Raw genomic sequence first — 26,150 nt, 5'->3', positions numbered from 1 at the left:
GCGAAATCTGAGACAATTAGCATGAATCTAACTTGTGGCAATGAAAACACTGACGTAGCTTTCGTCTCATTTGATTACGCTGTTCCCAAGTATGTATGAGTGCACAAAGAGACAGATCTAAACAGTAGCACTTCTAACATTTGTTCTTTTGAGTCATGCTTGCTGATGCTCAGGAATCACTCCTGGTGGTGCTTGGGGACCCATACAGGATACCAGGGATCAAACCTGGATCAGCTGTGTGCAAGGCAAGCACCCTATCTGCTCTCCTACATCTCCAGCTAACATTTCATTTCTGTGGCTCTTGCCTGTGCTTGGGCCCCTGTAGAGCCAAGGTCCGAACATTTTTTTCTTTTTTTTTTTTTTTTTTTGGTTTTTGGGCCACACCCGGCGATGCTCAGGGGTTACTCCTGGCTGTCTGCTCAGAAATAGCTCCTGACAGGCACGGGGGACCATATGGGACACCGGGATTCGAACCAACCACCTTTGGTCCTGGATTGGCTGCTTGCAAGGCAAACGCCGCTGTGCTATCTCTCCGGGCCCAAGGTCCGAACATTTTAAGGTAAATGCCCTACCACCAGCCGCACTATTTCTCTTGCCTTGCAGGCATTTTTTCTTTTTTTTTTTTTTTTTTTTGGTTTTTGGGTCACACCAGGCAGCATTCAGGGGTTCCTCCTGTCTCTACGCTCAGAAATCGCTCCTGGCAGGCACAGGGGACCATATGGGATGGCAGGATTTGAACCACCATCCTTCTGCATGCAAGGCAAACACCTTACCTCCAAGCTCTCTCCGGCCCCCCACTTTTTATGGGGTGGGGGGGTCATACCTGGTAGCGCTCAGAGGTTACTCCTGGCTCTACGCTCAGAAATCAATCCCGGTAGGCTTGGAGGACCATATGGGATGCTGGGATTTGAACCACCTTCCTTCAGCATGCGAGGCAAATGCCCTACTGCTGTGCTATCTCTCCAATCAAAGTATTCTTTTTTTTTTTGGGTTCATTATTTTGGGGGGGGGTGTCACACCTGGCAGTGCTCAAGGGTTACTCCTGGCTCTGTGCTCAGAAATCACTCCTGGCAGGCACAGGGGGACCATATAGGATGCCGGGATTTGAACCACTGTCCGTCCTGGATCGGCTGCTTGCAAGGCTAACACCCTACTGCTGTGCTATCTCTCTGGCCCCTCCTAGGCATTTTTCTTAAAGTCAAGTTTCCTACTGGCTAGTATTACCTAACATAAAAAGCATGTTATGTACATCGATCTCAAAGGTAAATTCATATGAGAGATATAAGATCAAGCTGAGTAGACACTTGGATGAGAATTCTGTTCAGGTGGGATAGCGTGAGGTTAAGGCAGCTACCTTACATGTGGCCAACCCAAGAGTGTGCCATCAGAACCAGCCCCCAGTACCACTAAGTGTCCAATCTTGCCTCTCCCAGAGCCCCCCAAAACAACACAAAACATCAGTTCCTTCAAGGACAGTTTAAATTCAGGACAAGCTATAAGCAGAGATCAGTGGCACTTCGTTGTGATAGGTCAGTGTCAGGAGGCTGATCAGGCATCGATGGGCACTCAAGGTCCTTCCATGCCAAATGTGTCAGAGCAGCGAAAGCCACAGCCTGGTGTGTGCAGGTGGGTGTCATGAAGGGTCCACAAACCAAGGTCCACGAGAGGCTGTCCTCCAGGGACAAAACCTCCTAGGGGTCAGGATCAGAGAAGACTGAACCATACAGGCACAGCGTGAACATTCTTTCTAGCCACATGCACTTGAGCCAAGAATGGACACAAGGAAGAAACCAACAGAGAAGCCTCAAGAGAAGGGAGAAAAGCAAAGAAAAACTTCAGGGCTAAGCCAGTCAGGGACTTCTGCAGTGGACACATGCCTGATGGTGGTACATATCTAATACAAGAAAACTGGCAGCAGGAGCCTCTCCTCAAGTCTAACTGGCAGCTAAGCATGCTGGGACACAAGTTCCATTGGCACGCCTCTGTCCTGTGCAAAGCTTCAAGCTGAGAGCACTAACCACTTGCCATCAATTCAGGGATGGCCCCAAACCATACAAAGATGAGGTTAATCAGGCCTACGTTTGGGCTGGGCCTTTGGTGCTCTGCAGTGTGCCTGAAGCTGTCAAGGAACGAACCTTTCAACCAAGGGGCTCTAGGCCCACCCCAGTATTGTGACTCGGAAACCAAAACCAACCAGGGCCAGGGCACTGCAGGACCTCTCTGGCCACTGGTGCCCACTAAGGCATGGCTCTCTGGCCTGAGAGCGACCAGTGGACCCCACTGAGGCCAGCTGGGTCTGGAAGAAGGACAAAAGGCAAATGCAGATGGTCTTTGTTCTCGTTACATTTTATTGGCATCATGTTCATCTCTTTACAGAAGAACGCAGCCCACACCCTAGTGTGGGCCTCTGGGGAGAGGGGAAAAGTTCCGTCACGCAAGCTACAGTGCAGGGTCATCCCAGGGCGGGTAGGACTGCCAGGGCTCCACACCAAAGAGACGTTCATTGGGGAGGGGGCAGTCTAGGGGGATAAGGGGGGCAGGAGAGAATTTTTGCTAACCTAAGGATACCACAACCTTGAACGGAGCGCCTTCTAGAACAAAGGTAGAGTCACTAGGACAGATCTGTTAGGATTTTCCTTTCCCGCTTAAGTAAGATGTTGATCTAATAGGGGAGTTTTTGAAGTGTAGAGCAGGAAAAAAAAAAAAAAAAAACGAAAATAAGAAAAAGAAAAAAGAATTTCTGAACAACTGTTTTCTCCATTGCATATTATGCAAATCAACCTTTTGGAAAATTTAGAGAGAAGGGAACTAGACAGGCTTTCCCCCTGGAGAAATGCAAAAGCTTTTTGGCTCTTAAGTCTTTGATAAAAGGCGTACATGACCCGTGGGTCATCTACTGTACAGAATACTGCCACTAAATGGAACTCTGAATTCTGAGTTGCAATCCAGACAGGGGTTCAACCGTCCTCCATCTGACACGCCTGTATTCCAGGACTTCAACACATAATCCAAGAATTTCTTACACTAATTTATACATTTTTTAATTGGTTGCATATATTAACATGTACTATAAGATTCTTTACTAAGAAGCATTACATAATAAATGGATACTGTAAAAAGATCTGATTAGTTAAAAGTAACAAGCATTAACAGATACATACACAGCTCAGCCTGGTTGGCCGGGCTGAGCCTTGTAAGGAAGCATGGGGCACCAGCCTTCCCAAGTGGTGGCCTTCAAGGGGGACGGGGTTGGGAGGGGGAGAAAGATCACGAGACCGTTTAAAAAAATCCGATAACTAATTAGACACAGATAAACTGTAAACAGTTCTTTCTCCAGTGGACAAAAAGAACGAGCACGTCTGATGCTAACGCCACACCAGAGTGATTTCTAAACAGCGGGTCAGTCCTGCTGCCACCCCAGGGCTGATGTTGGTGACAGACCCCGACGGAGCCGTCGCAGGCGCGGGCTGGAGTCTGTCTGCCTGTATCAGATGGGTGTGTGTGCGTGCGTGCGTGTGTGTGTGTGCGTGTGTGTGTGTGTGTGTGTGTGCGTGTGTGTGTGTGTGTGAGGGGTGAGTGTGAGGGGTGTGTGTGTGGGGTGTTCTCTTGGCAGCTGGCTATGAGAGATCTCTTTAGGTTGGTCTGAGGAGAGGGGCTTGTGTTGGAAGGCCTACGTGTGTTCTTGGTTTGTGAAGGGCTCTGTGCTCTGTTCCTGCCGCCCCCCTTCAGCAACTGCAGCTTTCAGCCGAGGTTTTAGCCCGGTCATTCTTGTCGAGTTTGATGGGTTCGGGGAACTCGTTGTACAGCTCCACCTCTGTTTCCTGGGTACGAAGAGAGACAGAAAGAGAGAGCATGTTAGTCAGGACCCCAGGGATGGAAGAGGGGGCCAGCTGGGCTCCAGCCTGGAGGGATGAGTAGCACCGAGGTGGACTCAGGCTCTTGCTCAGCTCTCCAGTTGCTGGCCCGGGTCCATACAGGCCCCAACACTTTAAAAGGAATCAACTTGGAAGCAAAGGAAAGCAAATGGGATTGCAATGAAATAAGCTGCTCCAAGATAGTAATGACCAGAATAAAAATTACTCCCCAGAGTGGGAAAGAAGATATGCCCACTAAACATCGACAAAGGATTAGTACTGGGATATAGAAAGCACAGGTAAAACTTAAGGAGAACAAAAACATTGAGGGGCTGGAACGATACCACAGTGGGTAGGGCATTTGCCTTGCATATGGTCAACCCGGGTTTGATCCCCGGCATCCTATATAGTCCCCCAAGCCTGCCAGGAGTAACCCGAGCACCTCTGGGTATCACACACACCCCAAAACCAAAAAAAAAAAAAAAAAAAAAAACGAATCATACATCAAGCCTACACACACACACACCCCAAAACCAAAAAAAAAAAACCGAATCATATATCAAGCCTACACACACACATACACACACACACCCCAAAACCAAAAAAAAAAAAACAAAAAAAAAAACAAATCATACATCAAGCCTAGAGTAATAGTACAATGGGAAGTGAGCTTGCCTTGCACGTGGCTGGCCTGGATTAGATCCCTGGCATCCCATTTGCCCTGCTGATGTACTGTGAGGAGTGATTCCTGAATACAGAGCCAGGAGCAACCCCTGAGCACGGCTGGGTATGACCCAAAAAACAAAAAAAAAAAACAAAAAAAAAGAAAGAAAAAACCAAACTACAATCCTATTAAAAAATGTGGAGAATGGAGCCAGAGTGGTGGCGCAAGTGGCAGGCGTGCTAGCCTAGGATGAACTGCAGTTTGATCCTCTAGCGTCTCATCTGGTCCCTCCAAGCCAGGAGTGATTTCTGAGTGCACAGTCAGGAGTAACCCTTGAGCATCACTGGGTGTGGCCAAAAAAAAAAAAAAAAAAAAAAGAAATGAAGAAGTGGGGCCAGAGTGTTAGGGTGCTTGCCTTGCACGATGCTGATTCAGGACAGGCCCTAGTGTCCCATACGGTCCCCTGATCCAGGAGTGATTTCTGAGCGCATAGCCAGGAGTAACCCAAAAACCAAAACCATATGGTCTCCTGAGCTGGCCAGGAGTGTTCCCCCCTTTTTTTGCTTTTTTGGGCCACGCCTGGTGAGGCTTAGGGGTTAAGTTATTCCTGGCTCTGCACTCAGAAATCGCTCCTGGCTTGGGGGACCATATGGAATGCCAGGGATTGATCTTAGGTTAGCCACCTGCAAGGCCTTACCACCTGTGCCACTGCTCTGGCCCCCCCAGGAGTGATTCCAGAGTGAAAAGACAGCATAACCCCTGAGCAATGCCATATGTCCTTCCCCACCCCCCAACACAAAAAAGGGAATCAGACTTGGGGTCAGAGAGAAACCGAGTGCATCGGGTAGGGTGCTTGCCTTGCATGTGGCAGACCAGAGCTCAATCCCCAGCACACTCATGGCTCCAAACAAATAAGAACAGTGGTGGGTGTGGCCCCTAAACAACAACAGGGCGGAGCTAAGCCATCCGCTGGCCAGTAGGACCATGAGGCTGTGGGGCTGGGCTGAGTGCCAGCAGCCTTCTCAGTCATCTGATTCCTTGAATTTGAACTCTGCTCATCCGGTTCCTTGAACTGGGCCAATTCCTTTTTCACCAATAAGTCAGGAGAGTTTGGATGCTGAGAAACCAGCTGTGGAGGAAGTGATCAGACCACGGGAGAGAGACTGTGCCCAGTTCAATGGGGCATCTGCTGAGAATGATACAGGAGAGCAACCTGTCTCCTGAATACAAGCACCTGAAAGGCCCAGCAGAAGACTTGATAAGGCAGGGAACACTTCTAGTTATGGAAAGTCCTCTAGGAAATTGATTCCACCCCAACAGCTGTGAGAGTAAAACCCTCAGTGATACATCACTTCAAAAATAGCACACACTGCCCCACCAAGCCAAACGAGTACCATCTGTTCCAACGCAGAGCACCATCAAACCATCTAGTTCCAAAATGTTAATACGCACACCCCCAACCCTGCATCCATCAGCACCATTCCTATACCTCTGTGCCCTATGGTAACCACACACTCGCCCTCTTCCTGTCACCAGGTTCACCAGGTCTGGAGTCTGCATTTCATACATTTGGATTGTGTTCACTTTTGGCTATTTGGAATGACTCTTTTACAAACATTCCTGTACAAGCTTTGTGTAAGTTCTACACACACACACACACACACACACGCAAATGCACGGAACTACTGAGTCACACAGGAACTTTGTGTTTAACTTTTTGAGGAACTGTCTGTTTTCCAAAGTGGCTGCACCATTTTATGGACTTATCAATACCAGGGACATGAAAATAAGGGACCAAGAGAGACAGCACAGTGGGAAGGCGTTTTTCTTGCACGCAGCCAACAGATGACTGACCCGGGTTCAATTTCCAACATCCCATGTGATCCCCTAAGCCTGCCAGAGTGGTTTTCTGAGCATGAAGAGCCAGGAGTAACCCTTGAGCACCTCTGGGTCTGGCCCCAAAACAACAACAAAGCATATTAAAATATAAGGCAAAGAGTCTGAAATTTATGAAATGATAGTTATGGTTGGTAGGGCTCTTGCCTTGCTTATCATGTGGCCTACCTAGGTTAAATCCCCAACATCCCATCTTGTTCCCGGAACACTGCCAGGTGTGGACCAAGCACCAGGCCCCCAAACAAACACTAATGGATGAAATGTTTATATGACTTTAAAATGCTGGTGGCCAGGGAAGGTATCCTTTTTTTTTTTTTTTTTTTTTGGTTTTTGGGCCACACCCGGTGACGCTCAGGGGTTACTCCTGGCTATGCGCTCAGAAGTCGCTCCTGGCTTGGGGGACCATATGGGACGCCGGGGGATCGAACCGCGGTCCGTCTCCTAGGCTAGCGCAGGTAAGGCAGGCACCTTACCTCGAGCGCCACCGCCCGGCCCGGGAAGGTATCCTTACATGCACATAGAAAACCTGGATTTAATTGAGCAGTAATCTAAAACAATTATCACATGGCCAGAAGGACTGGATAGTTAGAACATGGGTATTCATATTATTCTCCAGGAAAACATTCTTTTTTTGTAGTCATTTTAACAATGCACATAAGACTTCTAAATTAGAAAATCTGCTAAACAGGGCCTGGAGAGATAGCACAGCGGTGTTTGCCTTGCAAGCAGCCGATCCAGGACCAAAGGTGGTTGGTTCGAATCCGGGTGTCCCATATGGTCCCCCGTGCCTGCCAGGAGCTATTTCTGAGCAGACAGCCAGGAGGAACCCCTGAGCACCACCGGGTGTGGCCTAAAAACCAAAAAAAAAAAAAATCTGCTAAACAATTGATTCAGTGGAAATAGAGAATAGGACTTGGGGAAACTGAAAACATAAACAAAAAATAAGATAGATATGACCGGTTCTTCATATTATTTTCTGTGGTTTAAAAGTTGGATTTTATGGGGCTGGAGAGATAGTATAGTGGTAGGGTGTTTGCCTTGCAAGCAGCCAATCCAGGACTGACAGTGGTTCAAATCCCAGCATCCCATATGGTCCCCTGAACCTGTCAAGGGTGATTTCTGAGTGCAGAGCCAGGAATAACCCCTGAGCATTGCCAGGTGTGACCCAAAAATAAAAAACAAACAAAAAAAAAGTTGGATTTTACTTAAATAATATTATTAAAATTGCTTATACCTAATTAAAAAAAAGAAAGAAAACTTGGATTCAATCCCAGGCACCCTATATGGTCCCATTAAGCTTCTCCAGGAGTGATCCTTGAGTGCAAAACCAAGAATCATTCCTCCTGTTTCTTGGGGGGAACCGTGTGGGATACTGAGGATCAAACAAAGGTCTGCTGTGTACAAGGCAAGCACCTTCCTTACTGTACTATTGCTCCGATTCCCCGCCCAAATATTTTTTCTTTAATTAAAATCAAAATGTTGGGGTCCAGAGCAATAGCACAATGTTAAGGCATTTGCCTTGCATGTGGCCAATCTGGGTTTGATGCCCGGCATCCCATATGGTCCCTAGAGTCTGCCAGCAGTAAAGCTTGGAGATGCTGGGTGTGGATCAAAAACAAAAAAATCAAACAAAAAAAAAAAAGGAAAATCAAAATGTTGGGAGGCCAGAGAGAGTACAGAGATGAAGATGCTTGTCTTACATGCAGGTTAATCCCAGTGTGATTCCCTAAAACCAACAGGAGTGATCCTGGAGCACAGAGCCAGGAGCAAGTCCTGAGCTCTATTGGGTGTGGTCCAAAAACATAACAAAAGACATTAAATACAATAAAGTGGGGCCTGAGAGATAGCCTGGAGGTAAGGCGGCTGCCTTCCATTCAGAAGGATGAAGGTTCATATCCCAGCATCCCATATGGTCCCCGGTGCCTGCCAGGGGCAATTTCTGAGTGTAGAGCCAGGAGTAACCCCTGAGTGCTGCCCGGTGTGACCCAAAAACCAAAAACCAAAACATAATAAAGTGGGGCAGGATAGATAGCATGGAGGGAGGTAAGGCGTTTGTTTGCCTTTCATGCAGAAGGACGAAGCATCCCACCTGGTCCCCTGTGCCTGCCAGGGGCGATTTCTGAGCGTAGAGCCAGGAGTAACCCCTGAGCACTGCCGGGTGTGACCCAAAAACCAAAAACCAAAAAAAAAAAAAAAGTAAAAGCCTCTATGTTGTGGGTCTTCCACAGTGAGGCTGCATGGGTGATGAGCCTAGCCCAAAGGGATCAGCACGCTTGCTCAAGGGGACTGCAAGACTGGAGAGACAGCTCAGTGATCTGGGTACGTTCTGCAGGTGCCGGGAGGCAAGTTCAAATCCTGCCATCACGTGGTCTCTGCCTGACTAGTCCTGCATTTTCAGGCCTAACCACTAAAGGTCTGGTCAGGCTGGCCATGTGGTCAAGGTCCCCTGGGCACCTCCTAGGAGGCAAAAACCAAAATAAACAGGCCAGAGAGAGCACAAGACCCTCAATAAGGCACTGTTTACTGTGCAGCAGACCCCAGGTTTGATCCTCAGCACCATGTATGCTAGCTACCCTGAACAGAATCAGTCAAGGAGACAGGGACAGGTGACATTCTTTTTCTTTTATTTTTTCTTTTGGGCCACACCCAGCAGCACTCAGGGGTTTTACTCCTGGCTTGTGCTCAGAACTCATTCCTGGCCAACTTGGGGGACCGTATGGATGTCAGAGATTGAACTCAGGTTGGCCTCACCCACCATGCTATCACTCTGGCTCCAGGATATAGGTGGCATTCTTTCTGCAAGCTGAGAGACCTCTGACTGACTACAGGCTACCTGACTTCACACCTGCTAATGAGTTCTGGCCTCCTGAATGATGAGAAATTTGTGCAACACCCAGCGGTGCTCAGGGGACATATGTAGTGCTGGGGTGAAATGTGGGTCCACTGGGCACAAAGCAAGTAAGTGCCTTCCCATCCTATTCTTCGCCCTGAAATGTAGAAATTCCAAAAGACTCAACCAGTTTCTTAAGGCCCAAAGTTGTTCAACAAGGCAGCTGAGTTGGGAAACCATGCATAGAGCAACTGAAAAGAACGGATCCAACTCCAAACGCAGGGCTTGTATGTGCGCACACATGAGCGAGGGGATGCAAAGGGACCACTGGCAACAGGAAGTGAGGATGACTCGGAATGTGGGTGGAGCGAAGCAGAAGCCCGAGGAGGGAAGTGTTGAGCTTGTTCTGCAAACAAGCATCTCCTGTGAGAGCAGCTGGAGAAAGAAGGTTGGCCAAGGGCAGAGGCAGAGAGAAAAATCTGACAGACTGGTTAATGGAGACCAGAACACTGGTACCCTGCAGTCCCACTCTCAAGGGATTAGAAGGACACACAGCCCTCCTAAGATTGGCTGTGGAACAGGGGATCAGAGGTCAGAAAGGTCCCGTGTCCTGGTCTAGGTCGGTTCCTTATCACTGGTTCAGTGACCAGTGAGCAGTTCTTGAGCAGCAGAGTCATTCCTTCTGGACTACTCAACACAGGCCGAATAGACCTAAATAATTAATCCCAGGCCTCTCCTGCTCATCCTCCTGAGAACTGGCCCTTCTCTCCCGCAAGGCTCCGGAGCAAACACAACATGCCTTTCAAATACCTCCTTTTCCCCTCAATTGCTCTCTATACCCAGGATTGAGGGGCCCTGACATCTCCACCCCCTGTCTAATTTGACTAGCAAGGATGAATAAAGATGCCTGAACTATGAATTCAAAGAGCTTTGACTCAAACTTGCCAAGAGAGATTTTTCTGTGAATATTTGTGTAAGAAACAGAAATAGAAAACAAATCCTTTTTTTTTGGTATTTGGACCACACCCCAGCGGCACTCAAGGCTTACTCCTGGCAGGCTCAGGGACCATAATGGATGCCGGGATTTGAACCACTGTTGGTCCCAGATCAGCCGCTTGCAAGGCAAATGTCCTACCGCTGTGCTATCTCTCTGGCCTCGACAAATAAACCTTGATACAAAGAATATGATTCCTCCAGGATATGACCTGCCTTTCTGGTGATCAAATATATAAGCAGTACGATGGTGGCAGAAGTAAGTCCATCTTAGGTTCAGGAGGACACAAAGGGCAACAGCTTTGCAGGAAAGATGCTTGGGCCTGCACACCACTGGGTGTGGCTCATAAAAAGAAGAGGCTCAGGTTGTTTTTCCCTCATACCAGCCTGCCAAGCTGGTATCCTCATAAACAGATGAAGGAAGGGGTGGAGCCTCAGATGAGATCTTAAAAAAAAAAGGCTCTGATGACAGCATTTCTTCTGCATGTAGGAGATCTGTGTATATATAGATTATTTTGGTTTTTCGGTCAGACCCGGCAGTGCTCAGGGGTTCCTCCTGGCTCTACACTCAAGAAATCACTCCTGGCAGGCTCGGGGGACCATATGGGATGCCAGGATTCAAACCACCGTCCTTCTGCATGTAAGGCAAACGTCCTACCTCCATGCTAGCTCTCCGGCCCCCGGGAGATCTGTATTGCATCACTGTCCCACTGCATAATCCCCAGCACTTTCAGGAGAGACCCCAAACCAACATCCAAACAAGAAGGAACAGCAGACTACAGAGCACCCTCAGCTAGAGCATCACTGGCCTGCATTTTTTTAAGTTGTCACACATGGGCAATAGTATGATTCTTTCCACTAACGCTCCGGGGAGAATATGCATTCACTTTCTCAGATCTGCACGTGAATCCTGCTGGGCACCAGGCAGCCAGTGAGCAAAGAAGAAGGGTGAAGCGAGATGAGACGCTGCAAAGACCCACCTGCTTGAGTGCATTCCGGGCGATGGTCTGGAACGCCTGCTCCACATTGATGGCCTCCTTGGCACTGGTTTCAAAATAGGGAATGTTGTTTTTGCTGTAGCACCAGGCCTGTGCCCGCTTGGTGGCCACCTGAGGAGGAAGGAGAGCACACAAGCGTTCAGAGTCAGGGCCATCAGCCTTGCCTACCGAGTCTCTGCCTCTGCAGCCTCTGTCTGGTTGGGCAAACTGCAAGGTCTGCTTCATCCACAGCCCAGAGCTTCTGCCCCACAGCTGTTTTGGACAGCACGGAGAATAGATACAGCATGTAGCAATGAAAGGAACCCTCTCTGGGCCCTAATGGACTGCCCTGAAGCCTGCTCTTTCAGCTGCCACCCCTTTGGCATTGCTGCTAATCACATGCCACCCATGCCACGCTCTCAGGTGCCTCCAGACTAGCTGTTCTCCCTGAAGCCCGTTTCTCATCCTCTAGTCCCTCCCCTGTCAAGCCCATTTTCCAGCTTGGGAGAAGGTATCAAGTACGTAGAATAGAAAAAGAAAGAGTAAGCCAGGCTGGCAGGCATGAAATGTCCAGGACAGTCAACTCTGTGAAATGAATTTGCTCGTTTGTTGGCATAATTCTACTGCGAAGACCATTCCAGACTTTTCCTATCCCTGTGTGGTCATGGGGGAAGCCAGGAAGAAGTGCCTCCAAGATTTGAGGGGGCAAAGTGCTACTCTAAAGGCTGAGGGGACGGGAGACACTGTTTACCTGTAGTCACAAACTTAGTGGCTTGGGACCAGAGAGATAGAACAGTGGTAGGGCGTTTGCCTTGCACGCAACAGACCCGGGTTCGATCCCCGGCATCCCATATGGTCCCCCGACTCAGCCAGAAATGGTTTTTGAGTGCAGAGCCAGGGAAGGAAGGGAGGGAGGGAGAGGAGAGGAGAGGAGAGGAGAGGAGAGGAGAGGAGAGGAGAGGAGAGGAGAGGGGAGGAGAGGGAGAGAGAGGGAGAGAGAGGGAGAGAGAGGGAGAGAGGGAGAGAGGGAGAGAGGGAGAGAGAGGGAGAGAGAGGGAGAGAGGGAGAGAGGGAGAGAGGGAGAGAGAGGGAGAGAGAGGGAGAGAGGGAGAGAGAGAGGGAGAGAGAGGGAGAGAGAGGGAGAGAGGGAGAGAGGGAGAGAGGGAGAGAGGGAGAGAGAGAGAGAGAGAGAGAGAGAGAGAGAGAGAGAGAGAGAGAGAGATGGTTTAGAGGCCCCCAGATGGCAAGTGCCACCCTCTTCAGAACTTACTTGTCTGTTTTCGAGGTCGATCTTATTTCCCAAGACGACAAAGGGGAAATTTTCTGGATCCCGAGGACTAGCCTGGATGAGGAACTCATCTCTCCAGCTGTCCAGGGTTTTGAAGGTGTTGGGGGCAGTCACATCGAACACCAGGACACAGCAGTCAGCGCCTCTGTAGAAGGCCACACCCAGGGACTGGAACCGCTCCTGGCCTGCCGTGTCCCAGATCTGTGGGAGACAGGACAATTCTGCCTTAGGAGATGCTGGGCAGCAGGGGTGGGGGACTCTGGGAAAGCAAACCGCATAATGGAGCCACCCACAGAAGAAGCAGTACTCCAGGAATCAAGAATCAGGTTTGATTTTATTTATTTATTGTTGGTTTGGAGCCATATCCAGTGATGCTCCTGGTTCTGCACTCAGGAATGTGACAGTGATCAGGCAAACATGAGATGCCTGGGATGGAACATGAGTGGGCTGCATGCCAGGTTAGCGCCCTACCCACTGAACTATCATTCCACCCCCTTTCTGTAGTTTTCCTTATGGTACCGTGCTCAGCTCAAACAGCCATTTTCCTTTGCTGTTTAATCTATGACTTGACTTCAGCAGCTGCATTTTTTTTTTGAGTTCTAAATGCTTCATATATCCTTATTTTTGATGCTGTCCCTTTTCATTAGTTTCTGTTCCTTTTAAAACATCTCTAGTCATCATGAACCCTTTTTTTGTGGTAAGAATTTCCTTCTCTGTCTATGAGCTCATTTTCTAAACTGAATATTTAAGAGTCCCTACCAGGGGTCTTCTGTTGCCAGGAGCGACAGGGGTCTACTTTTAAGTCTTCCAGAGGTTTCTGCATTTCACAGAGAAAAACAGTGCTGTAAAGATTGTAGACTTGCCCAACATACAAAGTTGGAGACTGTGAGATGGGGGCAGACAAAAAAGATAGCTTCTAGTAGTGTTTAGACATTTCTATTGGGGCCAAAACAGTGACACAAGTGGTAGGGCATTTGCCTTGCATATGCTAATCTAGGACGGACTGTGGTTTGATCCCCTGACATCCCATATGATCCCCTAAGCCAGGAGCAATTTGTGAGTGCAGAGCCGGGAGTAATCCCTGAGCATTACCAGGTGTGGCCCAAAACCAACCAACAAATCAACCAAACAAGCAAACAAACAAAGGCATTATATTAACCCATGAACATATTTATGCTAAAAAGAACATCTCCACTATTTATTTGAAATTCCAAGTTAACAAGTGCCTTGTGTTATCTACAGTCCTATCAGTGAGCAGTGACGCAAACACACAACACAGGAGGGCCGGGGCTGGGCCTTCTTACCTGCATCGTGACTAGTCTGTCGTCCACCATCACCTCCTTCGTCAGAAAATCTGCTCCTATTGTGGCTTTGTACTGATTACTGAATTTCTTGTTCACATACTGGTTCATGAGGGATGTTTTACCAACCCTGAAAGGGAGGAGAAACCGTCAGAGCCATCAACTGGGAAGAGCTGAAGCTCCCTGAAGGAACCTCCTTGTGTGGAAGGAGAACAGGGAAGACCCCACCCAGCACAGAGGACAACCAACCAACACACGGCCTGGTGTCTCTGGCTCTCTTTCTCAAAACACACTCACATGGACAGATGTGAGCCGCCTAGGCCAGATGTTAAAAAAGCTGCTTTTAGGTTTCAGAACAGGCATCTAAGATGGTAGAACCGAGCAATGTTTTCCTCTTCCAGAAGATGCCAGCACATAGTTTCTTTCTTTTTTTTTTTTTTTGGTTTTTGGGCCACACCCGTTTGACGCTCAGGGGTTACTCCTGGCTATGTGCTCAGAAATCGCCCCTGGCTTGGGGGGACCATATGGGACGCCGGGGGATCGAACCGCGGTCCGTTCCTTGGTAGCGCTTGCAAGGCAGACACCTTATCTCCAGCGCCACCTTCCCGGCCCACATAGTTTCTTTCTAAAGGAGGCATCAACAATCTGGACCCTTCAGGTCTGTTTTAATATGGAGCAGAGAAAGTGCTGAGAGTTCTATGAATTGTGGTAAGGATTTAAGAATCTAACGTCCTGGGGCCGGAGAAATAGCATGGAGGTAAGGCGTTTGCCTTGCATGCAGAAGACCGATGGTTCGAATCCCGGCATCCCATAAGGTCCCCTGAGCCTGCCAGGAGCAATTCCTGAGCATAGAGCCATGAGTAACCCCTGAGCGTTGCTGGGTGTGACTGAAAAACCAAAAACAAACAAAAAAATAATCTAACGTCCTCTAAGGACATTTTCCAGGAATAAAGCTCAACAGAAACAGTGTAAAAACAACACAACACAAAACAAGAACTCAGTGCAGGCATTCTGAAGAGAATGTGGAAATCTCTCTGAGCCAATAACATCACCTTCTTTTCCCACAAAGGGAAAAAGTACACATTCTCACGTGAGGAATACCTGGAAGCAAAGATACAGCCTAAGGGAGGGGTGGGAAGGTGGATCAATGGGCTGAGACCAGACTGTGGATGCCGGAGACCCGAGTTCAATCCCTGGCACCTTATAGTTTCTCCAGCATCAGCAAAAGCAACCCAAGCATAGAGAGTTAAGTAGACCAACAAGAGCCACCAACAGGTCAACAAGCTGCCTAGGATGAAGCCAGATACAAAACCCGGCCCCTTCACAGAAAAGATGTAGCCTACAGAATAACGCTCAATGCAGGCCACCTGAATCAGACATTCCACAAAAGAAGCTGGAAATCTATGACTAAAAGGGCCCAGTGGTCCAAGGAAGAGTGACTAGCCCAGCCTAAGAAGAAAACTGTGATTCTTGTCAGTACATCACACACACCAGCAGTGTGTGAGTCTTTAAGAACTGCCAAAAAGGCCCATGTGCTGATGCCATGTATGTGTTGCAAGTCATGCACATGTCACCTGCATCTCCCTTCTTGAGAACGTGAACGATATCATATTTAAACTCTAGAATGTGTGCAGGGCTCTCTCTCTCTCTCTCTCTGAGAAGTATGCTATTTCTCTTGTGCATGTTAGTCGCTCTTTCTCTCTACCTCCTTCCTTAGTCCTTTAAATAAAACCTGGTTTTTACTTTAATTTTTTTGGGGGGGCAGGGGGAACCTCCCAAACAGTACTCAGGAGGCATAGTGGCCCCTCTGATGACTCTTGCCCATCAGGCAATATAAGGGCCTGAAGTTTCAGGCCCTGAGGTGCCAGGGATTTCCCAGGCAGCCCTCCAAGCAATGTTAGGAGACCATGTGGTACCAGGATGGGCTGCATGCCAAGCATGTGCCTTAGCCCCTACGCTTTCTCTCTCGGCATACTAAGGTGTTTAGGGGTCACTCCTGGGTCGGCACTCAGGGGACTATAGTGGATGCTGGGGATTGAACCCTGGTCAGCCATGTGGGAGGCAAGGACTTTACCACTATCTTGCTGTCTGCGACCTGCCCTTCTCTCCACACTGAGCAAGGGCAGAGAATTCTGGAATACTATTTTTCGTTTTATTAGTTTTCCATACACAGTGCCTCCTGTCACTATTAATTTTCACAGACATCCTACAAAAGAAGAGAAACTTACCACAGACTCTTTTAATGAGGGGTGGAGGGTGGGATGGAGGGAATGGACCATACCCAACAATGATGCTCAGGGGTAACTCCTGGCTCTGTACTCAGGAATTACTCCTGGTGCTGCCGGGAACGGAACTGAACTGAATACCTGGTTGGCTGCCAGCAAGGCAAACTCCAGTCTCCACCCTCACCATAGAATCTGAAGAGCTGTGAAAGAGTTAAGTAACCCAAGATGCCAGTGGCAACACATCCATATAAACAAGACTCCTTCTTCACCCAGCTTGAGAAGAGAAGAATTTCAAAGTGTAGTCCACAATGACCTGAGCCTGACTGTCTATCCCACTCTCCTCATCATACTAAAAATCAAGGGGCTATGGGTAAAATAAACAGAGGATCTTTTATTTGCTGTGCCATAAAGGGGCCCAAAAGGAAGTTATTACAAAAATGGCGGATTCAGGCCAGAAATAACAGGCTCCAGGAAGCTAAACTAAAACTATAGATAATATGTAAAGCAGCACAACTTTTTCTTTGGTTGGTTTGGTTTTTGGTTTTTAGTTTAGAGCCGGAGGTGAGTGGGATTTATTCTTGGCTGGCTCAGGAGACCATGTGGGATGCTAGGATTAGAACCGGCTCACATCAGCCGCATACGACACAAAAGCCCTACCTACTGTACAATCATTCTGGTCCCAGTCAACTCAAACTTAGGAGCAACACTTACCCAGAATCTCCCAAGATGATAACCTTCAGCAACACTTTCTTCCTAGAGGTCATCCTTCAAACTATAAGAGAAGAGAAAAGAGCACTTGAGTACCATGAAAACAGCCAAGTGGATCACCAGACACCCTTTTTTTTTTTTTTGGTTTTTGGGCCACACCCGTTCGATGCTCAGGGGTTCCTCCTGGCTATGCGCTCAGAAATCGCCCCTGGCTTGGGGGGACCATATGGGATGCCTGCTATCTTTCCTTGGCTAGCGCTTGCAAGGCAGACACCTTACCTCTAGCGCCACCTTCTCGCCCCCCCAGACACCCTTTTCTTTGGCACAATCACCTGAGTCTCCCCACAAAACTTGAGTCAGTTTTCCCAGTGTCATTAGTCTCTAGAACCCGGGGTCTTGACATAGTCCTTTAAAACTCTGGAACAAGGGGCCGGAGCGTTGGCACAGCAGTAGGTCGTTTGCCTTGCATGTGGCTGACCTAGGACTGACCTCTGTTTGAACCCTCCCCCCTTGTGTCCCATATGGTCCCCCAAGCCAGGAAAGATTTCTGAGCACAGAGCCAAGAGTAACCCCTGAGCGTCACTGGGTGCGGCCCCAAAACAAAACAAAACAAAAACCTCTGGAACAAGAGCAAACCATCCCCAGAGCTATCCTGGCCCTGGTTCAGTCTGAACAAATGGATTCCTTGATTTGAATATTTGGATATTGGATCAATGTGGATTAATGTTCCCTTCAGATCTCTGCCTGATGACAAAGTGATCTCACAGAGGAGATCCCCTGGAGATCCTGTTGTGCTTTTCTTCAGATACTTGACACTCCAGTAGAGGGACCTTATCCCCCCTTAGTGGCTGTCTGCACCAGACACTGTATATGCCATGTTTGATTATTCCTATCCACATATAACTATGTTAAGCTTACTTACAAAAAGACAACGATGCCTAATAAAACAAAATTAAAGCAATATACTATCATAACAAAGTTATAGGAATGTGATCTGTCAAAATATCTTCTTCCTAGTATTTCTAGACAGCAGGTAATTGAAACCATGGAAAGAAATTAATGAGAACTGTGGATAGAAAACAGTAGGGGTACTATTGGTCTGACATATTTTCCACACAGGGCAGTGCTCAGGCTTTACTCCTACTCTGCCCTCAGGGACCACTCCTGACAGGTGGGACACTATATGGGATGCTGAGGATGGAACCTAGGTCAGCTGTGTGCAAAGCAAAAGTCCTACCTCCGTAGTATCCCTGGCCAATCTATTTTGATTTTGGAGAAAAAAGTTAATGTGAATTTTTCAACTCAGCTTTATGATTACAAACTATTGCTTAGTCATCATAAAAACCAACTACATGTAATTTTCTTTTTTTTTTTTTTTTGGTTTTTGGGCCACACCCGGCGGTGCTCAGGGGTTACTCCTGGCTATCTGCTCAGAAATAGCTCCTGGCAGGCACGGGGGACCATATGGGACACCGGGATTCGAACTAACCACCTTTGGTCCTGGATCGGCTGCTTGCAAGGCAAACGCCGCTGTGCTATCTCTCCGGGCCCGTAATTTTCTTTTTTTCTTTTTGATTTTAGAGTCATATCTGGCAGTTCAGGGGCAGGGAGGGAAATCATAGGAAGTGTTAGGGGTCAAACTTATGGTGCCCCCGTATTATTTCCTTCTGGTCCCACACATCAACATCCAGCCTCACTCTATTCTTACTAAGTAAACATTTGAGGGTTGTGGAGAATGGATTTAATGCTTGAACTAAAACAATCACACACCCGGTTTCCTCAGACTTTTAATGGCTTTTGTTTTTATGTCAGATCTGTGGTACATAAGACTTAATCTTGGTGAGACTAGGGACAAGTGGTATCAGGGATTGAAGTCAGCTTGGCCCCATGCAAGACAAGCGCCTTATCTGCTATATTACAGTTGCTTTAAACTGGCTGAAGTTAAGAGCTGTTATCTGGACCTGATGTTAGCTGGGATCAAGAACAGGATACCTGATGCCAGAAAGGAGCTCGGAAAAAATAAAAAGTGACAAAAATAAACAAAAGATAAAAACCAAATTTAAAATACACAACCTTTGCCACAGAAGCTACATAAGCTTAAATGGAGATCCAATTCATACCCTCACGGGTAGTTTCTGCTTTGTTACCCATTTCTATCACCACCTTCAAGAACTCCAGGAGACTGAAACATTCTCATCAAGACTCCTACAAAGTTAGAAACGTCAAACTGGAAAACTATGATCTAACACAGAGACACAGGGCCAAGTGCGGAAGGCAGAAGGAAGGAGAAGGATGCATCACGTAAGGTTTGGATCAATTTTCAGAATCAGCCATTATTAACCCATCTCCAATGAGTCTCTCCCACAGTAAGGCAACTTTCTTCCCTCTGCTATCAAACTAAATTTCATCAGAATGCTTTGGGTGATTTCCTGGGACGAACTAATATTTTGGGGGAGCAAACACTAACAGTCTACAAACTAATGTAATTTCCCCCCTCTGGAATGTCTCTCATGCAATCATTCAAAAGTTAAACTTTTCCTACATTAGTCTGAAATTCCAACTTCAATCATCTCTAATGAGAAGCCAAAGACAGGTAGAACAGGGGCTGAAGCGATGGTGCAGTGGTAGGGCATTTTGCCTTGCACATAGCTGGCCCAGGACGGACCGTGTTTCGATCTCCCGGCATCCCATATGGTCCCCCAAGCCAGGAGCGATTTCTGAGCACATAGCCAGGAGTAACCCTTGAGCGTCACCGAGTGTAGCCCCCCCCCCAGAAAGGGGGGGCAGGTGGAATGAAACTTACTAATAATAAAAACCTTTATTTTTGGCAGGGGAGGCAAATACGAATCTCCTCTGATGTGCTCAGGGGACTACATAGGGTGCCAGGAATCAAACCTGTGTCAGCATGTGAGTGCCCTACCCACTGTATTCTCTCTCCAAATCATAGTAACAGAAACATTAAGGTCAAGGACATTTTAGCACATGGATAATCCCACTCCCTGCCTGTCTTTAAAGACACTCTCATTTTTAAAACACGACGAAGCTGTATGTACTGAACATCAGCATAACCTTATCACACACTCAAATGTGCTGTTATTTATAAACAGTGTATTTTAAAAACCCCTGGAAGTACTGACAACTTTCCCAGAAGAGCAGTATATTCACCTGCATGGTAAGCGTATGTTTTTATTTCACCATATCCAGCTACCCACTGCCAGGTGTGGCCCCCAAAGCAAAACATAAAAGAAAGAAAAGAGAATCTGATTCTCTGGGTCTCAGCATGATGGTTCCTGGGGTCAAGTGCAGCCCAGGTTTGACCCCTGAGCAAAGCAGCAGCAGGAGGGCACTGCAAGTATTGATCTGGGAATAAGACCACAAAAGAACCCCCCCCCCCCCAAAAAAAAAACTCCCCAAACTGGAAAAAGGTAAATCGAAGCATCACCACCTAAAACTCCACGGTCTGTATAGGACCATTGGTAGAACATAGCCAGGAGTTATTTTGCCCTCGAAACCGAGGAACAAGGCTTCTGAGCCCCGGAATGCCATTGTAAAGAATCAGGAAGGACCTACACAGACAGTAAGAAAATACCCACCACCCTCTGAGCCAGCAGTGCCACGTCCAGGTCACTCATTTTGGCCTCACGAGGCCCAAAGGTCAACTACTTGTGGAACAGCAGAGGAAAAAACAATTCACAGATGTTTACAGGGCTTCTAAAAATATGCAGCCTTGAGACTGGAGCCTAGGACAAACCTCAAAGACCTTCATCCTACTCACTGCATGGGGCTGATCACCCAGATCAAAGCAGGAATGCATGTTTGGGAATAACCCCCAGAGAGAGAGGGAGCACATAGACTTGTTATAACAAGATTGAGGCGAACTGGTGACAGGCTGGGTGAGAGGCACAGGCTTTCTCACTATTCTTGTACATATCTGAAAAAAATATATACATATATAAATGCAGTTCATACACTTTTAACCAAGAAAAAGATTATCTGTAAGTAAAAACAAAATTGGGTTGGGGAAAATAACAAAAAGAGGGGTCACTTAAGCAGGGGGCTTGCTTTCATGCAGTGGCCCTGGGTCCAACCCTGGCAACCCATATGGTCTTCTGAACACTGCCAGGAGTGATGCCTGAGTGCAAAGCTACAAGTCCTAAGCACTGACAACTGTGGCCCCACCAGCTCCCCAGACAAAAGAAACAACAACAATAAAACCCTAAAAAATTCATACACTTGCTTTCACCAATAAAAAAAACTTTGAGGGCCAAGTAACAGCACTATGGGGAGGGCATTTGCCTTGCATGCAGCCAATACAAATTCAATCCCAGCATTCCATATGGCCCCTCAAGTCTGCCAGAATAATTTCTGAGTGCAGAGCCAGGAGTAACCACTGAGAGCTGCTAGGTGTGGCCAAAACAAAACCAAAACCAAAGCAAACCAAAAAGCTTTGACTGAATATGTGAATATCACAGCCAGGTATGCAGGAAACCTCCATCACTCCAACAATGAAGGAGGAAAAGGAAAATTTGGATTCCCATCCTAGAGAAATTTGAAATACATGGCCAGAAAGATGGAGCAGCTGATAGGTGTTTGACTTGCAAGTGGCTAACCTGGGTTTGATCCCCAGCATCCCATATGGTCCCCAAGCACTGCTAAGAGTGATTGCTGAGGGGCCGGGTAGGTGGCGCTGGAGGTAAGGTGTCTGCCTTGCAAGCGCTAGCCAAGGAAGGACCGCGGTTCGATCCCCCGGTGTCCCATATGGTCCCCCCAAGCCAGGGGCGATTTCTGAGCACATAGCCAGGAGTAACCCCTGAGCGTCAAACGGGTGTGGCCCAAAAACCAAAAAAAAAAAAAAAAAAAAAAAGAGTGATTGCTGAGTGCAAAGCCAAAAGTAACCCCTGAGCATTGCTGCGTGTGCGTCCCGTCCTCCCCCAAACCACCAAAAGAAGAGCAAATTAAAAATTTTTGTTTTTGGGCCAGAGATGTGGCACTAGAGGTAAGGTGTCTGTCTGCCTTGCAAGTGCTAGCCAAGGAAGGACCATGGTTCGATCCCCCGGCATCCCATATGGTCCCCCCAAGCCAGGGGCAATTTCTGAGCGCTTAGCCAGGAGTAACCCCTGAACATCAAACGGGTGTGGCCCCCCCCAAAATTTTTTTTTGTCTTGTTTTTAGATCACACCCAGCACTACTTAGGAGTTACTTCTGGTTCTGCACTCAAATTATTCTTGGTGGCGCTCAGGAACTATATGATATCCCAAGGTATGAACCTGGGACAACTAGCTGCGTGCAAGGCAAGAACACAACCCCCTAAAGGAAGATGGTTTCTATCTTAAGTATCATTGTTAACAAGGGAATACTTGTTTTGGCTAGGATTTGATGACTTAGGTCTAGATGCCTGTGCTAAAATAGCAATATAACATTCACCAGTTTGAGGAGCAGTGAAGAAAGTGCCAGACAGCTGACCTTGTCTTCTGGAGTTTGTTCTCTGGCCGGAAAGATATGGTACCTGCTGCCCATGGCAATATACACACAGCACTTTAGGGCAGTGGTTCTCAAATAGTGAGTGGGGTGCATCTGACCTCGGCAAACACTGTCCTAACAAGCTAAGCACCGTGTTTATGTCTCTGTATGTCTCTGGAGCTGAGAGACGCTGTGTCCTGCTTCAAAGAGCTATGCATTGCAAAATGTGATCATTGTAGCCATTAATCCAGACATCACCTCTGATTAAAAAATCAGCTCAAATTATTTACATATTTTTGTTTTGCAGGTTAAAGTTTTTTGTTTTTTGTTTTTTTTTTTGGCCCGGAGAGATAGCATAGTGGCATTTGCCTTGCAAGCAGCCGATCCAGGACCAAAGGTGGTTGGTTCTAATCCCAGTGTCCCATATGGTCCCCCGTGCCTGCCAGGAACTATTTCGGAGCAGACAGCCAGGAGTAACCCCTGAGCAACGCCGGGTGTGGCCCAAAAACCAAAAAAAAAAAAAAAAAAAAAAAAAAATTTTTTATTTTAATAAAGATACTATTTACAGTTGCGGGGGGGGGCACGAAAAATGTTTTCTTCTTCCTAGGGGGGCATGACAGAAAATAATTGAGAAGCACTGCCCTAAGTCATTGAGGCCATACCCTTTTGAGGTACTGTACTTATATGCACTTGGTTGAGGCCAGAAGTTACTTGCAGAGCTGCCAGACAGACTGTTTTAGTTTTCATGATTTCTGTTCTACTCACATACCAGTTCACTGAAGTGGGTCTGGCGCCCTAAGTTATGCTTCGATAGATACCATATTCCCTGAAATTCACACTGCAGTCTGAGTCAGGCTCTAGCACCACTCACAAACACAATAAAACCATCTTCTCAATCATTGTTGGTGCTACTACTAGTGGTCACTCATTTACATGACTCTTACTTTCGGAGGAAGAGTGATAAAATACGACACAAAACCTGAAAAGTAGGACCCAGGTCACTGTGTGCCATACTAACACATGGAAATTTGAATTCCTGCTTCCACTTTTACTGTTTTCACAGGAACAGGCAGGCCTAGGAGCCCCAGGACTCAAGTTTTTACCCCTCACCTGATCCTACCATACCAGTTGGACCACTTGAGATGAAAATATCCCATGGCCTGACTTGACGCCTCTATGACTCAATCACACCCCATCACATGCCTCCATTTTGCAGCAGTGGTCACTAGCTGTGACCTAAAGGTTAGCTCAGATCATTGCCAAGTGTCCATCAAGTGTAAATTACTGGCTGGATGCTGGATTGAGCCTCAGGAAACGGAGTATTTTCTGACTTCAAAAGGAGTTCATCAGAAGCAAGGAGATAGCTCAGAGGGCTGGAGTGTGAGCTGCTCAGCATGTCGGAAGTCTGGGATCACTCCCTAGCACCAAACGCAACCCCACCCCAGAAAGTCCAGGAGGAGCAATACCCAGCACCGAGGAGGATGGCCCCCAAACAGAAAAACAATAAAGGGATCCCATTACAATTCTCTACAGGCAACTAAATAGTAAAATCTTTTTTTTAATGGGGGAGAGAGTATTTGGTCCACACTTGGCTGTGTTCAAGGCAGGGGTCACTCCTGGTGAGGTTTGGGGGACCCTATCATAGTGCTGGAGGTCAAACTCAAAAGTCTGGTTGGCCTTGTGCAAGCCAAATGCCTTCCCCTACCTCTCTGGCCTCATAAGGCTGTTTTGTAGTTTTGAAGTTCCACTAGTACCTCAGTGGCCAAATGCAGTGGACTACATGCAGGGGAATGACTCTATTTACCCATGGCTACATAGAGGAGGTCTATGTAGTGATACAGTGAAGCCAGAAAATAGAACAAAACCAAAGCACCTAATAGGCAACCATAATGAGACTCGGAGTCATTTTTCTCATCTCTTAAAATTGCTTTTCTTACAAATTGAAGATCAGTGATAACCCTGTGTTGACTAAGTCCCCTGGCATCATTTTTCCAAATGTGTGCTCATTTCATGTCTGTGCCAAATTAAGATAGGCACATTTTCCATTGAATCACTTCAGATACGCAGTTAAAGAAGTGTAGATGGTTAAATTTCAGTCATACAATGTTCAAACACCCATCCCCTTAAGCTATGCACACTTTTAGTGCTAATTAAAACACTAATGTATTCAGTAGACTATAATTATTTTCTGGTTCAGGAGCTATTCGAGGTCTGTATTCAGGGATTACTCCTGACTCTCCTTGGGGGCCAAAGATCGAACCTAGAACCCCACGGTTCCAGCATACAAAGCAAGTGCTCCAGACCTTTGGACTGTCTCAACTCATGAGTGACTCACTTCATGCAACATTTAGCTTGGTGTATCTCGAAATTTCCAGAAAATGTACTGATAATAGAGAAGATTCATTAGGCTGAGCCTTTTCTTTCTTCTGTGTTTGTTGTGTGTGTGTGTGTGGGTGGGTGATTGGGTGGAGAATACCAGGCAATAATGCTCAAGATCTGCTCTTGGCTCTAGACTCAGGGATCACACTTGGCAGGGCTCAGGACCAACGGAGAATTAGGAATTAAACCCTTGTTGGTCATGTGCAAGACGAGTGCCCTACCCTCTCTACTATCTCTCCAGCCGCTGGGGTCCACTGACCTTGCTCATCAGCTGCAACAGGTGTTTTTATTTGTTTTGAAATGAAATCAATTGGGGCCGGGCAGTGGCGCTAAAGGTAAGGTGCCTGCCTTGCCTGCGCTAGCCTTGGACAGACCGAGGTTCGATCCCCCGGTGTCCCATATGGTCCCCCAAGCCAGGAGCAACTTCTGAGCACATAGCCAGGAGTAACCCCTGAGCGTTACCGGGTGTGGCCCAAAAACCAAAAAAAAAAAAAGAAATGAAATCAAGGCCTCCACATATAAAGCATGTGGTTCCACCCTTCGCTAGCTCCCTGCCCTGAGACAACTTTTCTACATTATTGCCGAAGTAAAGTAGAATTCAGGGTCTGAAAATAAATGGAAGGGCTGGAGCCGATAACACAGTGGGTAGGGCATTTGCCTTGCACGCAGCCAATGAGGGACAAACCGGGGTTCAAGTCCCAACATTGCATATGGTCCCCCGAGCCTGCTACGAGTTATTTCTGAGCACAAATCCAGGAGTAACCCCTGAGCACAGAAACAAAAGAAAACAAACAAACAAAAAAAGCAGTTGTGGAGGGAAAGAAGCCAAGCCCTTTCTCTCCAACTACATGTAGCTCTACCTATCTAGCTCTCTCTATCCCTCTACTGCTGCCAGGAAATGCAAACTAGAAAGCAGGTCAAGAGCAGCTGCAAACAGGCATAAAAGGGGCAGCTTTACTGCGAGGCTAAAGAATCACAAAAGGCTATTCAACATCTGGGCTAACACCACAGTGAAGGCGTCCAGGATTCTCAGAAAGGTTGAAACTCAAACGTGTAGTGTAGGACAAGCCTATATGCCATTCTTTCTATGATATCTGGACCTCACGCTGTTTTGTTTAGGAAGAAAGATGGAGCTGGAGAGATTATTACAGGGGTTGAGGTGCTTGCTCCACCCTGGTTCTATCTCTGGCACCATTTATGGTTTCCCAAACACAGCAGAGTGATCCCTAAGCAAGGACTCCCTAAGCACAGACCAGGAGTAAGCCATGAGCACCCCCAAGTGCAATCCATTTAGGAAGGAGGGACAGAGGAAAGGAGGGACAGGGAGTTATAGGGATTGGGTCAACTTCTGATCAGGAATACACCCTGAACAGAGCCAATTGTGGCCCTAACCCACCTCCACCCCAACCCCCACAAAGGAAGTAGGCAGTGCAATTTAGCCTAGTCCCTAAATTCAAATCTCAACACAGCATACCCACAATATCCCCTCTCAAGCACCACCTTATGGCTTGGAGGCCCCAGCATTGCTGCGAGTGGCCCCTGGACCTCCTAGCACCACTTGGGGGATACACCTCC

At 47.4% G+C, this 26,150-nt stretch overlaps 1 protein-coding gene across 1 annotated transcript in view; it reads right to left on the bottom strand.

Annotated features, from left to right (window-relative positions):
* Window positions 1–3,652: 3,652 nt before the first annotated feature.
* The window catches only part of RAB7A (RAB7A, member RAS oncogene family), a 51,491-nt gene continuing 28,993 nt past the window's right edge, over window positions 3,653–26,150 (bottom strand). Inside the window, exons 2-6 of the mRNA XM_049766549.1 lie at window positions 16,740–16,800; window positions 13,807–13,933; window positions 12,485–12,703; window positions 11,218–11,346; window positions 3,653–3,821 (exon numbers count right to left, since the gene is read on the bottom strand). Coding sequence (XP_049622506.1) covers window positions 3,726–3,821; window positions 11,218–11,346; window positions 12,485–12,703; window positions 13,807–13,933; window positions 16,740–16,792 — 624 coding nt within the window. The 5' untranslated portion in view covers window positions 16,793–16,800 and the 3' untranslated portion in view covers window positions 3,653–3,725. The remainder of the gene's footprint in view (window positions 3,822–11,217; window positions 11,347–12,484; window positions 12,704–13,806; window positions 13,934–16,739; window positions 16,801–26,150) is intronic.

This window comes from Suncus etruscus, chromosome 20, assembly GCF_024139225.1.
Source record: "Suncus etruscus isolate mSunEtr1 chromosome 20, mSunEtr1.pri.cur, whole genome shotgun sequence".
Lineage (NCBI taxonomy): Eukaryota > Metazoa > Chordata > Mammalia > Eulipotyphla > Soricidae > Suncus > Suncus etruscus.
Note: the sequence above shows the minus strand (reverse complement) of the source record. Positions and strands in the feature narration are given on the sequence as shown.